This window comes from Macaca mulatta, chromosome 11 (genome assembly GCF_049350105.2).
Source record: "Macaca mulatta isolate MMU2019108-1 chromosome 11, T2T-MMU8v2.0, whole genome shotgun sequence".
Taxonomy (NCBI): domain Eukaryota; kingdom Metazoa; phylum Chordata; class Mammalia; order Primates; family Cercopithecidae; genus Macaca; species Macaca mulatta.
This window is the reverse complement of record NC_133416.1, coordinates 129,665,525-129,680,716: the sequence shown is the minus strand read 5'-3', so window position 1 is coordinate 129,680,716 and position 15,192 is coordinate 129,665,525. Positions and strand designations below refer to the sequence as shown.

The 15,192-nt window shown below is 43.5% G+C and overlaps 1 protein-coding gene across 11 annotated transcripts in view; it reads left to right on the top strand.

Annotated features, from left to right (window-relative positions):
- The window catches only part of CLIP1 (CAP-Gly domain containing linker protein 1), a 147,444-nt gene that overhangs the window by 114,790 nt on the left and 17,462 nt on the right, over positions 1-15,192 (top strand). For all 11 annotated transcript variants that reach the window (XM_077955576.1, XM_077955581.1, XM_077955573.1 and 8 more), the window contains one exon: positions 14,814-14,866. In XM_077955576.1, coding sequence (XP_077811702.1) covers positions 14,814-14,866 — 53 coding nt within the window. The remainder of the gene's footprint in view (positions 1-14,813; positions 14,867-15,192) is intronic.

Sequence of the window (15,192 nt, the reverse complement as noted above, 5' to 3'; positions counted from 1 at the left end):
GAGCCGATTGCTTTACCATTATTTCATGGAATCATCACAACCTACCTCAGAGATAGTAGGATTATTTTTAGACAGGAAACAGGCTCAAAAGTGAACTAACGGCTGGGCGTGGTGGCTCACGCCTGTAATCTCAGCATTGTGGGAGGCTGAGGCGGGTGGATCATGAGGTCAGGAGTCGAGACCAGCCTGGCCAAGATGGTGAAACCCTCTCTCTACTAAAAATACAAAAATTTAACCAGGCATGGTGGCGGGCGCCTGTAATCCCAGCTACTCGGGATATTGAGGCAGATAATTGCTTGAACCTGGGAGGCGGAGGCTGCAGTGAGCCGAGATTGTGCCACTGCACTCCAGCCTGGGCGACAGAGTGAGACGCCATCTCCAAAAAAAAAAGTGAACAAACTTACCAAGAATACACAGATAGGCAGCGGAGGAGCCGAGATTCGAAATCATGTCTGCCTAACTTGAAAGCCTGTTTGTCCAGCTGCTGTTCTATTGTGAGAATAAAACTTTTTTCTGTTTACTTCATGATTATTGTTGTTCAAGATTTTAAAAAGCTGTGAGCTAGAAATGGGGTAGGTGGGGTCAAACAGTGCTCTAAAAATGGACTCTGAACCCTACTGGTACTTTTTTTTTTCTGCCTCAAATGTTTATTTTGCTTAGAAAACCCAGTGCATCCCAGAATCTTGCCATTCACAGGTCTGCTTTTGCATCTTTTCTTTTTGTTGTATTTTTAGTAGAGACGGGGTTTCACCGTGTTAGCCAGGATGGTCTCGATCTCCAGACCTCATGACCCGCCCATCTCGGCTTCCCAAAGTGCTGGGATTACAGGCTTGAGCCACCACGCCTGGCCGCTTTTGCATCTTTGGTGATGCGTGTCCTCATTGTTAAAGGCCCATCTTGAAGGTCATCGCTTCTGATCTTAAGCAGAGCAAGCTGCTGCCCCTCTGTGGTTAGGTGTGGGCTCTGCAGTGCCCTGACCCTTAGAACCCAGCATTGTGGTCAGCATCGTGTGCTTCTGCTTCTCCTTCTCCCACAGACTGTGAGAAAGTAGGAATCGTATAGTATGACCTGTAGGTTTGAATGAATGCATGGGTGTTTGGTGAGTAACTTGTTTTTAGCTAGGGCCCAGTTTCTGTTTTACAGAAGAAGACAGCCTTTGTGACTCCTCTTTCCACTTTTTTAGATGATTCCCTTTACCTCCAGTTTCATAGCTGTATTAGTCAGGGTTCTCCAGAGGGACAGAACTAATAGGATAGATATATATAAAGGGGAGTTGATTAAGGACTATTAACTCACACAATCATAAGGTCCCACAAGAGGCCATCTGCAAGCTGAGGACCAAGGAAGCCCAAAGCTGAAGAACTTGAAGTCCAATGTTCTAGGGTAGGAAGCTCCAGCATGGGAGAAAAATGTAGATTGGGAGGCTAAGTCAGTCTAGTCTGTTCACGTTCTTCTGCCTGCTTTTTTTTTTTTTTTTTTTTAAGATGGAGTCTCACTCTGTAGTCCAAGCTGGAGAGCAGTGGCTCAATCTTGGCTCACTGCAACCTCCGCCCCCTGGGCTCAAGCGATTCTCATGCCTTAGCCTCCCTAGTAGCTGGGACTACAGGCGCATGCCACCAGGCCTGGTTAATTTTTTGTATTTTAGTAGAGACTGGGTTTCATCATGTTGCCCAGGGTGATCTCGAACTCCTGAGCTCAGGCAATCCGCCCACCTCAGCCTCCCAAAGTGCTGGGATTACAGGCATGAGCCACTGCTCCCAGCCATCTGACTGCTTTTTATTCTGGTCAAGCTGGCAGCTGATTAGATTGTACCCACCTAGATTAAGGGTGGGCCTGCCTTTCTCAGCCCACTGACTCAAACGTTAAATCTCCTTTGGCAACACCCTCACAGACATGCCCAGGATCAATACTTTTTATCCTCAATCCAATCGAGTTGACACTCAGTATTAACCATTGCAATAGCTTTTGTTGCAGAGTTGTGGTCGCCAAAAGCCTGATCACCAACTTAGTGGGGCATTTGCTCTCTGCGTGGCTGATAGAAGCATACAGTGTAAATGCAGGCAGGGTCTTGTGGTTTAAGATTAATGGAAACCATACAGAGCATTCGTTTCTTTTTTTAAGAGACAGAGTCTTATTTTGTCACCTGGGCTGGAGAGCAGTGGTGCTATCGTAGCTCACTGCAGCCTCAATCTCCTGGGCTCGAGGGATCCTTCAGCCTCAGACTCCCCAGTAGCTGGGACCACAGGTATAGTCTAGCCTCTATTTTCTTTTCATAGGGAATTCTAAAAATAATGTTAGTTCTTCTATAGAAATAGTCACCTTAGGTAGTCACTTTTGATATGTCTGATTTATCATTTCCAAACCTCACATGTGTTCCACCTTGTAAAGATAGCAAATACAGTGAGCTGTCACTATGGGAACAGAGCTGATTCTCCCCCTGGCTATTTGTAGAATGAGGTTACAGTTTGCTTATGGAAACCGGACAGGGATTAAATGACTCAATACCTGTTTTTCATGAACAGTTTTTCTTGACAGAGGTTACAGCAGATGTGTTATACAAAAAAATTGAGGTTAGCATCTAAATTGATCATGAAGTCACCTGCCATTTAATAAATGAGCCTCAATTCCCAGACATGAATGCTTAGAGAGGGAAAGCTATTTTTAGCTTATTGTGTATTAGTTTGGAAAAATGGTGGTTATCAGCCATCATAATTTTAATCTGGGCTCAGGGACTTCTGGGCAACTAGGGCTGATTGAAGCTGGATCACAGACTCTCTCTCCCTTCAGTACCCAATGCTATGAACACAGTTTTTCTGTATTAAAATGTGTGTCCAAAAGAAGCCAACAGAGCTAGTCAACTTGATGCTGTAAACTTTTAAATTGGCACTCAAGTCTGGGTGCGGAGGCTCACGCCTGTAATTCGAGCCCTTTCGGAGGCTGAGGCAGGCAGATCACCTGAGGTCAGGAGTTTGAGACCAGCTGGGAAACATGGTGAAGCCCCGTCTCTAATAAAACAACACAAAAATGAGCCGGGCATGGTGGCGGACGCCTGTAGTTCTGGCTACTCGGGAGACTGAGGCAGGAGAATCACTTGAACCCAGGAGGCAGAGGTTGCAGTGAGCCGAGATCGCGCCACTGGACTCCAACCTGGGCGACAGAGTGAGACTCCGTCTCAAAAAATAAAAAGTAAATTGACAACCAAGAAAGGAAACAAAATTGTGGTTTGACTCTGACACTTTGTCCCCAGTGTTAAGTGGAAAGGATGGTGAACAGCAAAATCCTAAAAATTTTTACTCGAATTCTCCCCATCCCTGTGCCCAGTCTAGTTTGGAAAAAATTAAGAGGTGAGTAGACAGCCTGGGAAAAGTAAAAGAAAAGTTTCTGAGGCTCGATGCCCCTTTGCACCACCGCAGGATTTTACCAACAGTGGGAAAAACTGCCCATGGTCATTTTCTGTAGCTAGTCCAGCCAACAAACTGCGGCTGACAGGCACAAGGCACTGTGGGTATTTTTCCCAAGTGATGATAAGTCTGCAGTAGGCAGTCTGGGGTGGGTACCCCCTCAGGAACGTCTGCACGGAGCTGGCTCTTCCTCCTGCTTGCTGCTCTGCTAGGTGTGTAGTTCTTGTCCGTCTGATCCCCGGTTGGCTATTGTACCTGAAGCATCACAGAGCTTTCTGGAAGGAAGCAGGGGGAGGACAAGGCAGGGAAGCACAAGGGGCTTCTCACATGGCTCTGTCTTCTAATTTGGGGAAGAAAGTTCACATTTCTGTGATTGTATCACATAACCACCTCCAATCACAGGAGAGGCTGGATTCCAGTCTCTAGGAAGGGAAGGTAGCAGAAGCAGTAGGAGCACTGTGGAAACAGCCCACTGGGGATACGTGTCCCAAGGCTGAGGATGTTCTCCTGTGGGAATGGAATTACCTGTGTTCAGGTAGAGTGAGTGATGTGCACAGAACACTGAAGAAAAAATCTCAGGAAAGAGATCGCCAGCAGAGTCTGTTGTAGCCTCAACTATCCCAACCTTGACTCTATCCAGAAGCCTCTGGCTACAGAAATGTGTCAGTTGTAGTGCTTACCTTTTAGCGGTAGAGGGGTTAAAGATAAAGGCCTCAGATAAGGTAGGAAGGGTGTTGGGGGAAACTCTCAGTATATGTGAGCAAAGGCAAGGTCTAGGTAGAGCCATCCAGAATAAGATGAAGAAGTGTATACATTCTGCACCCTAAGAGGGAAAGGGAAAGAAGGGAACATCGAGAGCCAGAGAGACACAGGAATTCAGGCCAAGAGAAGCTGTTACCCAGGGAAAATAGTGCTTTGTGTTATGTAAAACTCAAGTTATTTGAATAAAACAACTGTTCAAAGAGAAGATGATAAAATGACACAAGTTTAACAGGGAGATTGAGAATTAAGGAAACAAATTGAAGACCAAACCACACCAGATCAAGACTACTAAATAAATCATAAACAGCAGCCTTATAAATGTTTCTTAAAATATAAAGGAAAGGGCTGGGTGCAGTGGCTCACACCTGTAATCCCAGCAGTTTGGGAGGCCAAGGCAGGAGACTGTTTGAGCCCAGGAGTTCAAGACAAGCCTGGGCAACATAGCAAGACTCTGTCTCAAAAATGTATCTATATTTAGGCTGGTCATAGTGGCTCAAGCCTGTAATTCAAGCACTTTGTGAGGCCAAGGTGGGCGGATCACTTGAGGTCAGGAGTTTGAAACCAGCCTGGCTAACATGGTGAAACCCTGTCTCTAAAAAATAAAAAAGTTAGCCAGGTGTGGTGGCGGGTGCCTGTAATCCCAGCTACTTGGATACTGACACAGGAGAATAGCTTGAACCCGGGAGGCGGAGGTTGCAGTGAGCCGAGACCACACCACTGTGCTCCAGCATGGGGGGGACAGAGCAAGACTCCGTCTCAAAAAATATGTATGTGTGTGTGTGTGTGTGTGTTTAAAGTATTAGGAGATATGATAAGGAAATTTCCCCAAGTAAAAGAAGAACTGAATCCACAAACAGAAAAGAGAGTGGGTTGTATGGAAACCCAGTAAGGGGACCCACTGGGAAAAATTGATCCACAATAATAGATACCCCTCAAAAATACCCTGGTGATTATTGAAATTCAACAATATAAAAATAATTCTAGCCTGGGTGGGGTGGCTCACGCCTATAATCCCAGCACTTTGGGAGACCGAGGCAGGCAGATCACCTGAGATCAGGAGTTCAAGACCAGCCTCACCAACATGAAGAAACCCCATCTCTACTAAAAATAAAAAAAAGAAAGAAAAATAGCCAAGCGTGGTGGTACATGCCTGTAATCCCAGCTACTTGGGAGGCTGAGGCAGGAGAATTGCCTGAACCCAGGAGGTGGAGGTTGTGGTGAGCTGAGATCATGCTATTACACTTCAGCCTGGGCAACAAGAGCAAAACTGTCTCAGAAAAAAAAAAAAAAAAAAAATTCTAAGTGCCCAGGCAGAAAAATCAAATTTTTTATAAAAACTTGAAAAACCAACCCAACTGCAGATACATTCAGTGCAAGAAAACTGCGGCACTGCATCCAGAGTTCTGAGGGACAGGAAGTATGGCCAAGAGCATCATCTCCAGACAATGACTCTTCAGGTGAGACAGCAGGCACATGTTTTCAGACATGAAAGGACTTAAAATCTGTGGTGTTTGTGAGTCCTTCTGAAAAGGAGCCACTTGATGATAAATTTGAGCCAAGCAAGACATGAATCAAAGTAAAGGCCTTAGCGAAAGAGAAGCGGACACAAGGACTGCTTGTGAGCATTAAATCCAAGTAAACAGAGAGCTAAGCACACAGCTGTGGGGTTTATGGGCACACCCTAATGTTGTGGGGTTCTTTGTTATTTTGAGACAGAGTCTTATTCTGTCACCCAGGCTGGAGTGCAGTGCTGCAATCTCGGCTCACTGCAACCTCCGCCTCCTGGGTTCAAGCGATTCTCCTCCCTCTGCCTCCAGAGTACTTGGAAATGCAGGTGCGCGCCACCACACCCAGCTAATTTTTGTATTTTTAGTAGAGATGGGGTTTCGCCGTATTGGCCAGGCTGGTCTCAAACTCCTGACCTCAAGTGATCCACTCGCCTCGGCCCCCAAAGCACTGGGATTATAGGCATGAGCCACCATGCCCAACCCAGACTAATATTTTTAATATTTTATTTGGAGATTATTTCAAACTTTGTGAAAAGTTATAAGAATAGAACAAATGATGCTCATATATTCTATTATTTTTACATAAACATAGTGCAGTCATCAAATTCAGGAAGTTTAACCTCGATACAACACTATTACCTAATGTATAGACCCTGTTCCTGTTCAGGCAGTTGTCCCAGTAATGTCCTTTACAGCATTTTAAAATTCAGGATCCAGTCCAAGATCATGCATTCTTTTCACTGAGTTGTCGCGTCTCTTTAGTCATCTTTAATCTGGAACGATTCCTCTGTTTTTGTCTTCCATGACATTGACATTTTTTATGAGAACAGGCCAGTTAAGCTGCATAAAGTCTCTCATTTTGAGTTTGTCTGATGCTTCTTCCTGATGATATTCAGGTTATGCATTTTTAGTGGAAAGACTATATAAGTGATACTGTGTCCTGCCAGGAGGCATGTGATGTTTCTTTGTCCCATTATTGGTGATGTTAATTTTGATCACTTGGTGAATGCAAGTTTAAAACATTTGCAAAGTAAGAAAAAGGAAAAACAGTAGAAAAAAATAGAGAATGTGACTAACAAAATTCGAGGGGTACAACTGAAAGAAGTGTACAAATTTCCTCATCTTTTATATCACAGAAATGTTCAATATGGCTTAAAATTAAAATTAAGGTCAGGCAGCTACTTGGGAGGCTGAGACAGGAAAATGACTTGAACCTGGGAGGCGGAGGTTGCAGTGAACTGAGATTGCGCCACTGCGCTCCAGCCTGGGTGACAGAGTAAGACCCTGACTCAAAACAAAAAGAGAATTAATTTATACCTAAGAAAATTACATCAACCTCTTACATTTTAAGAACATGTTTTACTTAAATTTTATAAAATGAATGTATAGTATGAACCTATTGGGATGTCTTAGAATCATGTATATCTTGTGATAAATAACATAACATTGTTTTGCTCTCAACCAAATTATTTTACTTCCATTTATTCTCTCTCCTGTTAAAGTAAAACTGAATTTGCTTTTTCCCCCTCTCTGTCCTTCTCATTGTGTATATACATGGAGATGTCTGGCATGTCATTCAGCTAGTGTTATGTTTTTTCTTTTACTTTCTTTCATTTTCGACGGTGTCTTGCTCTGCCGTCCAGGCTGGAGTACAGTGACATAATCACAGCTCACTGCAGTCTCGAGTGCCCTGGCTCAAGCCATCCTTCCGCCTCAGCCTCCCGGGTAGTTGGGAACACAGGCACATACCACCATGCCTGGCTAATTTTTAAGGTTTGGTTGTTTGATTTTGGTAGAGACAAGGTCTTGCTGTGATGCCCAGGCTGATCTCAAACTCTTGGAGTCAAATGATCCTCTGGCCTTGGACTCCCAAAGTGCTGGGATTATAGGCATGAGCTATCACACCCAGCCTAGTTGTAGTTATTTCTAAGTGGAAGAATTGGGGAAATATATTTCCTTCTTCTTTCTTTCTTTCTTTTTTTTTTTTTTTTTTTTTTTTGAGACTGAGTCTTGCACTGTCTCCTGGGCTGGAGTACAATGGTGTGATCCCAACTCACTGCAACCTCCACCTCCCGGGTTCAAGCGAGTCTCCTGCCTCAGCCTCCTGAGTAGCTGGGATTACAGGCACCCGCCACCACGCCCAGCTAATTTTTTGTATTTTTAGTAGAGATGGGGTTTCACTGTGTTGGCCAGACTGGTCCTGAACTCCTGACCTCGTGATCCACCCACCTCGGCCTCCCAAAGTGCTGGGATTACAGGCGTGAGCCACCACACCCAGCTGTCTTTTTTTAAATATTGCTGAATTTATTCTTTTAAAAAAACAGCATGTATCATTTTAACAATAATTATTATTTTAAAAAATAATAATTATATCCGCAACTTAGGGAGTCACTAAAGCCAAATGTCTGATTTGTTTCGGTTCTGTGGGAATCATCCTTTCACCCAATCACATGCATTCAAGCATTGTTACGTTTAGGAAATGGTCCAAGCGTTATGTTCAGTTACTGAAAGTCTTTTTACAGCCTGTGTATTCTCTTTCGTATCTTTTAAGTTTCTTGCTTGAGACATTCCTCTAGACTTGGGAGTCCTCTTAACCTCTCTGACTTTTGAGGGGTTTTGTAGAAAGCCATTGCCTGGCACTGAGAAGTTATCCATTCTGGAAATGACTGCCAGAGTCTAGGCCAGAGGGTGTAGATCTTTTCCACTCTGCCTCTGCATAGTTAAGGGTGTTTGCATCTGAACAGAAGATGCACTTCAGCTGCACTAAACATACTAGCAGTATTAAGGGAAGAGTAGCTGTTGTCTTTTCAGCACCCAGGAGTAAAAAGTAAAGATTAAGGTGACATGTGCACTCTCTGTGAAGAACTACTTGTATGTATTGGCTTCAGGCAGTCACGATATTCCCGCCCTGTAGCCACACCATCGATATCATTCTTCTTTTTTTTTTTTTTTTTGAGATGGACTCTCACCCTGTTGCCAGGCTGGAGTGCAGTGACGCAATCATGGCTCATTGCAACTTCCGCCTCCTGGGTTCAAGCGATTCTCCTGCCTCAGCCTCCCTAGTAGCTGGGACTACTGGCATGCATCACCACACAGCTAATTTTGTATTTAGTATAAAAAGTAGAGACAGGATTTTGCCATGTTGACCAGGCTGGTCTTGAACTCCTGACTTCAAGTGATCCACCTGGCTCATCCAAAGTGCTGGGATTACAGGCGTGCGCCACCGCTCAGCCCCAATGTCATTCTTTGATAAGGACAATGATACCTGTGTGAATGTATTTGAACATGTAAAAAAAAATTTTTTTTTTTTTTTTTGAGACAGAGGCTTGCTCTGTCACCCAGGCTGGAGTGCAATGGCGTAATCTCAGTTTACTGCAACCTCTGCCTCCTGGGTTCAAGCAATTCTTCTGCCTCAGGCTCCCTAAGTAGCTGGTACTACAGGCACCTGCCACCATGCCCAGCTAATTTTTTTTTTATTTTTAGTGGAGATGGAGTTTGGCCACGTTGGCCAGGCTGGTTTTGAACTCGACCTCAGGTGATCCACCCGCCTCGGCCTCCCAAAATGCTGCGATTACAGGAGTGAGCCACCATGCCCAGCCTGAAGATGTAAATATTCTTACATAATTCATGTACATATTCATGTAAACTTAAACCAGTCCTGAGGCATGTGGTCTTTCCTGCATAATATAGAACTTTAGTTGGTAGCATAATGCGCACTGCTGTGGGTTGAGTTCCCTGGGAAACAGGCCGAGGGAGAGTTGAGTGTGATGATACTGAAGTATGCTCTCGGGGCAGCTCCTGTGGAGAGGAGGAGAAAGAGACACGATTAGGCAGTGGGAGAAGCTGAGCCATGATGCAGGCCCAGCAACAGCCTTGACCAATGCCATGGGGAGCTCTGGAGCTGGAGTGGCCATGCAGATTTGTCCCAAACTGGACTGAGATGGCCAGTCTCTCTGTAATCCCACATGGATCAGTCACTGGTTGTGGTCCTTCCTGGGAAGGCGACATGACCTTGCCGGAAGTGGCTCCATAGTTGTGGTGATCCCTGATGGGGCCACCAGCTAAGCTGTCCCAGAAGCTGAGCAAAAGGCGAATCTACGCAGCCGATCGCTGTGTCCGCCCCACTCCTTTCTTCCCTGAAAGGGCTTTGCCATACAAAAATGACTGCGTCTTCCTCTTCCGTTTTCCCCGTTACCTTCTCCACTTCCAGGAGCAGAAGTCTGTGTGTGGGAGGCGAGACTAGAATTTCTCACACACAGGGAATGGGTTTTGTGCTGTCAAGGTAGAGCTGCTATTTTGGGCCTCAGAACACTTGCTTGGTTCGAGAAGAGACTAAAATAGCCCAAATGTGAACACCTCACTTGAGCAGAAAGTTCTTCATTCGGTGAGAATCCTGGCTTCTGAGTGCCACTACTAACTATACCCATTGAGAGCACCAGCTTACTGACTATGACACATTCGTTCATGCAGTACATAGTTACTGAGTGCCTACTGTGTGCCCGTCAGTGTTCCAAATATAGAGGAGATCACAGTACACAAAACAGAAAGGCGCTTCTCTCTCTGGAGATTTGTATTCAAGTGGTTTTACTGAGCCGACAAAGCAGAAGTTGTATATGTTATGACTACGGACTTCTACATGTCCTTCATTTCACCCGAGCTACTATTTTTCTTAGCGTAGCTGACAGACATAAAACAAAGTACCCACCATGTTTATTTACAAAAGAGGGTTATGCATAGATGAGCTCTTGGAGATTTTCCGGTCCAGTGTTCCCCAAACTATGATTATTTGGGCATCACTTTCACTGTAACGTCGTTCTCTGAAATATTCTTCTTCAACTCTCCCTTTTTTCCCCTTTACATATCCATGTTCCTTTTTAACCTTTTATTATGAAAAGTTTCAAGCATATACGGAAGCCGAGTGAGCAGTACAATGAATCTCTGTGTATAAAATTCCGTTAGCAGTTAACTCTTGGCCACTCGTCTCTGCTATACTCCCATTCATCCTCTCTACCTTGTATGCCCTGCGTTTGTTTGTTTGTTTTTTTGGGTTTTTTTTTTTTTAGTTAATCTCGCTTTGTCACCCAGGCTAGTGTGCAGTGGCATGATCACAGCTTACTGAAGCCTCCAGCTATAAGGCTAAAGCAATCCTGCCTCAGCTTCCTGAGTAGCTGGGACTACAGGCATGAGCCACCACACCCAGCTCTACCCTGAGCGTTGTGAAGCAAATCCTAAATCCTAGATATCCTGTCATTTCATCTATAAAGTTTTTATTTCCAAAGAAATAAGAATTATTTATTTTAAATTTTAATGTTATTTTTAAATTAGAAATATAATACATTTGTAACATGAAACAATACAAATATGTGTAATTTAAAAGTTATTACTCTTCATTGCCATTTCATTGAAGCTACATTATAAATGGTATATTTTTCCTTGGTGTTCCTCATGTGGATACCAGCATATGCAAATGCATATGTGCATACATTGTTTTTGTTTTCTACAAAAGCCGTATTGCACAAATTACTCCAACTTGCTTTCTTTTTCTCAGAGTCATCTTTATTGAGGTCTAATTTACATCAAATAAAATTTACCCTTTATAAGTGTATAGTTTGGTGAGTTTTGACAAATATATACAGTCATAAAACTGACCCCACAGTCAAGATTTCCTTCACACCAAAAGGTTCTCTTATCCTCCTTTATAGTCAGTTCATTCTCACTCCCTGAAAACGCTTATCTCTTTTCTGGTCCAATAGTTTTGCCTTTTTTAGTAGGTCACATAAATGGAGTCAAAACAGTATGTAACCTTATTCAAAAACACAGTAAACATAAATGGATTGAACACTCTGAATAAATGGCAGAGACTAGCAGAATGGACTTTTTAAAAAACATGATCTAGGGGCCGGGCGTGGTGGCTCAAGCCTGTAATCCCAGCACTTTGGGAGGCCGAGGCGGGTGGATCACGAGGTCAGGAGATCGAGACCATCCCTGGCTAACATGGTGAAACCCCATCTCTACTAAAAATACAAAAAACTACCAAAAATTAACAGTGTGTACCTCCTGATATCATCTACTGAGAAGGACACAGGATTACTTCTGTGGTATTTCTGCCAAAAAGTGCATGATTTGACTCTAATCACATGGAAACATCAGACGAATCCAAACTGATACTCTACAAAATAACTGGCTTCTACTCTTCAAAACGGTCAAGGCCACAAAATACAAGGCAAGAATGAGGAACTGGCTGGGTGCGGTGGCTCACACCTGTAATCCCAGCAGTTTGGGAGGCCATGGCAGGTGGATCACCTGAGGTCAGGAGTTCGACACCAGGCTGTCCAACATGGTGAAACCCCATCTCTACTAAAAATACAAAAGTTAGCTGGGTGTGGTGGCACACGCCTGTAATCCTTGCTCTTCGGGAGGCTGAGACAGGAGAATCGCTTGAACCTGGGAGGCAGAGGTTGCAGTGAGCCAAGATCGCGCCACTGTACTCCAGCCTAGGTGACAGAGTGAGACTCCATCTCAGAAAAAAAGAAAAGAAGGGCCTGGTGCGGGAGCTGACACCTGTAATCCCAACACTTTGGAAGGCTGAGGCGGGTGGATCACCTGAGATCAGGAGTTTGAGACCAGCCTGGTCAACATAGTGAAACCCTGTCTCTACTAAAAATATGAAAAACTAGCCAGGCATGGTGGTGCCTGTAATCCCAGCTGCTTAGGAGACTGAGGCAGGAGAATCACATGAATCCAGGAGGCGGAGGTTGCAGTGAGGTGAGATCGTGCCATTGCACTACAGCCTGGGCAACAAGAGTAAAACGCTGTCTTTAAAAAAAAAAGAAAAAAAGAAAACTGCTAGATGCAGCTTGTTATCTCCTAGATTGGGTAATAATCCTGGACCAGAAGAAGAAAAACATTGTTTTCTATAAAGATCAGTATAATAAATAGCAACCATCTCTTCCTTGGAAATTCAGGCACATGGACCCTCTGAGAAAGAGGGAGAATCTTTGTGTATTGTGTGTTTGTAGGGTTGAATGATTTTTCAAATGTTCATTAATGATTTTTATTTTCTTTTTTGTGAATTATCTGCCATGCTCTTTGTCCATTTGTATATTCATTGTAAAAATTTTCCAGTTTTAAGTATTCATTTTTTTTAACTTTTAAGTTTTAAAACTAAAACGATTCCTTCTTTAAAGAATAAATATAAACTGTACAAAGGGCATAAAGACCAAAATGAAAACCCTTCTCATCTCCATATCCCACTCTCCAGATGTTCTCTTTCTCATTTCATTTTTTAAAAGTTTGCCTCCCACTCTTTTTTTCTTCCTTTCATTCTAAAAATTTCTAAATATTTCTGTGAATTAGTCATGCAGAAAAAACATATATCTTAATGGGCTAGGACATCAAAGAGTCTATAAAACTATGTTAACCTCTATAGATTTCATGGTAAAGGGATATTTATGTTCAGAACATGTGTTATGTATATTTAAGAATTTTAAAAGTAAGACCTTATAGCAAAGCATGAACATAACTAATAATGACTATAACTATGTAGAGTGAGCTGGTAACTTAAATGCTAGGCTGTTGGAAACTATTACATAATCTTTGCTGTTATATTTTTATTTAAGAAAAACATATAAGAGCTTTTTTACCCTTATTTAAAAAATTAACAGTGTGCAGCCTGGCCAACATGGCAAAACCCTGTCTACTAAAAATACAAACATTAGCTGGGCATGGTGGTAGGCACTTGTAATCCCAGCTACTTGGGAGACTGAAGCAGGAGAATCACTTGAACCTGGGAAGTGGAGGTTGCAGTGAGCCAAGATTGTACCACCGCACTCCAGCCTCAGCAACAGAGCAAGACTCTGTATCAAAACAAAAACAAAAAAAAACAGTGTGAGTTGAAACTGGTGGTATTTGGCCAAACTGGGTAGTGCAAGTTGGAGGCAGAGATGATTCTTCCTTCACAAGATTAACTACCTGAATCTTTTGTTTTTTATCCTTCATGGGATAATAAAGAACCACTGGAAATTCTTTTGTAACCTCTTTGTTTTATACGTGAGAAACAAATACTTGAATAATGCTTGAATATAGTAACCATTCAGTGAATGTGTGTTGAATTGATGGATGAGTAAATTGAGGCCCATAGAGAGTAGGTAGCCTGCTCCTAACCTCTGCCATTTAGTGACACTTGACCTTTGCGGTTTAAGTAGAGGAACTAGAATGTTAGCAGTGGAGCTTTACTCACTCATTTAACAATCTTTTTTTTTGAGACGGAGTCTCGCTCTGTCGCCCAGGCTGGAGTGTAGTGGCTCGATCTCAGCTCACTACAAGCTCCGCCTCCCGGGTTCACGCCATTCTCCTGCCTCAGCCTCCCTAGTAGCTGGGATCATAGGCATACACCACCACACCCGGCTAATTTTTATATTTTTAGTAGAGATGGGCTTTCACCATGTTGGTCAGGCTGGGCTCGACCTCCTGACCTCAGGTGATCCGCCCACTTTGGCCCCGCCAAAGTGCTGAGATTACAGGTGTGAGTCACTGCGCCTGGCCAATTAACATTTTTGAATGCTGGCCGGGAGCTGTGGCTTGTGCCTGTAATCCCAGCACTTTGGGAGGCCGGCAGGCGGATCACGAGGTCAGGAGATAGAGACCATCCTGGCTAACGCAGTGAAACCCCATCTCTACTAAAAATACAAAACATTGGCTGGGCATGGTGGCGGGCGCCTGTGGTCCCAGCCACTCAGGAGGCTGAGGCAGGAGAATGGCGTGAACCCGGGAAGTGGAACTTGCAATGAGCAGAGATTGTGCCACTGCACTTCAGCCTGGGCGACAGTGTGGGACTCCGTATCAAAAAAAAAAAAAAAAAATTTTGAATACTTAAGATGTGGTGCTTTGTTGTGTTCAAGGTGTTATTATTTAATATTTTTAACTCTCAGATCCCTGAGGAGGGGGAGTTACTGAGGTCATAAGTGATTTATATATTAATAACAATATCCTGCGATAGAGTGACCACTTGCTACTCTTCATTGCTGGTGAGGAAAGCCAGTGGCTTTAGGTATCCTGGAACCTGGGGGATGACATGTGGGATGAAAAATATGCCTCTCTGTGGCCTGGTTATGAACGAAAGTTTTTTATGTTTTTTTCCTAGCTGGAAGAAGAAAGATCTGTGCTCAATAATCAGTTGTTAGAAATGAAAAAAAGGTAAGCTTTCTGTTTACTGTTGTATGTGTGTGTGTTTAATAAGATGTCAGAACATGGTATGTGTAGTAACTTATAGCAGAAAACAAGTGACCTTCTTATATTCGGAAAATGGCATTGTGATAGTTTGGTACTTGTAATTGACAAAATATGAAAATCCATTTGCAGGGCTAGGCACAGTGGCTCACACCTGTAATCCCAGAACTTTGGGAGGCCAAGGCTGGCGGATCACGAGGAGTTCGACACCAGCCTGACCAACATAGTGAAACCCCATCTCTACTAAAAATACAAAAAATTAGCCGGGCATAGTGGCGGGCGCCTATAATCTC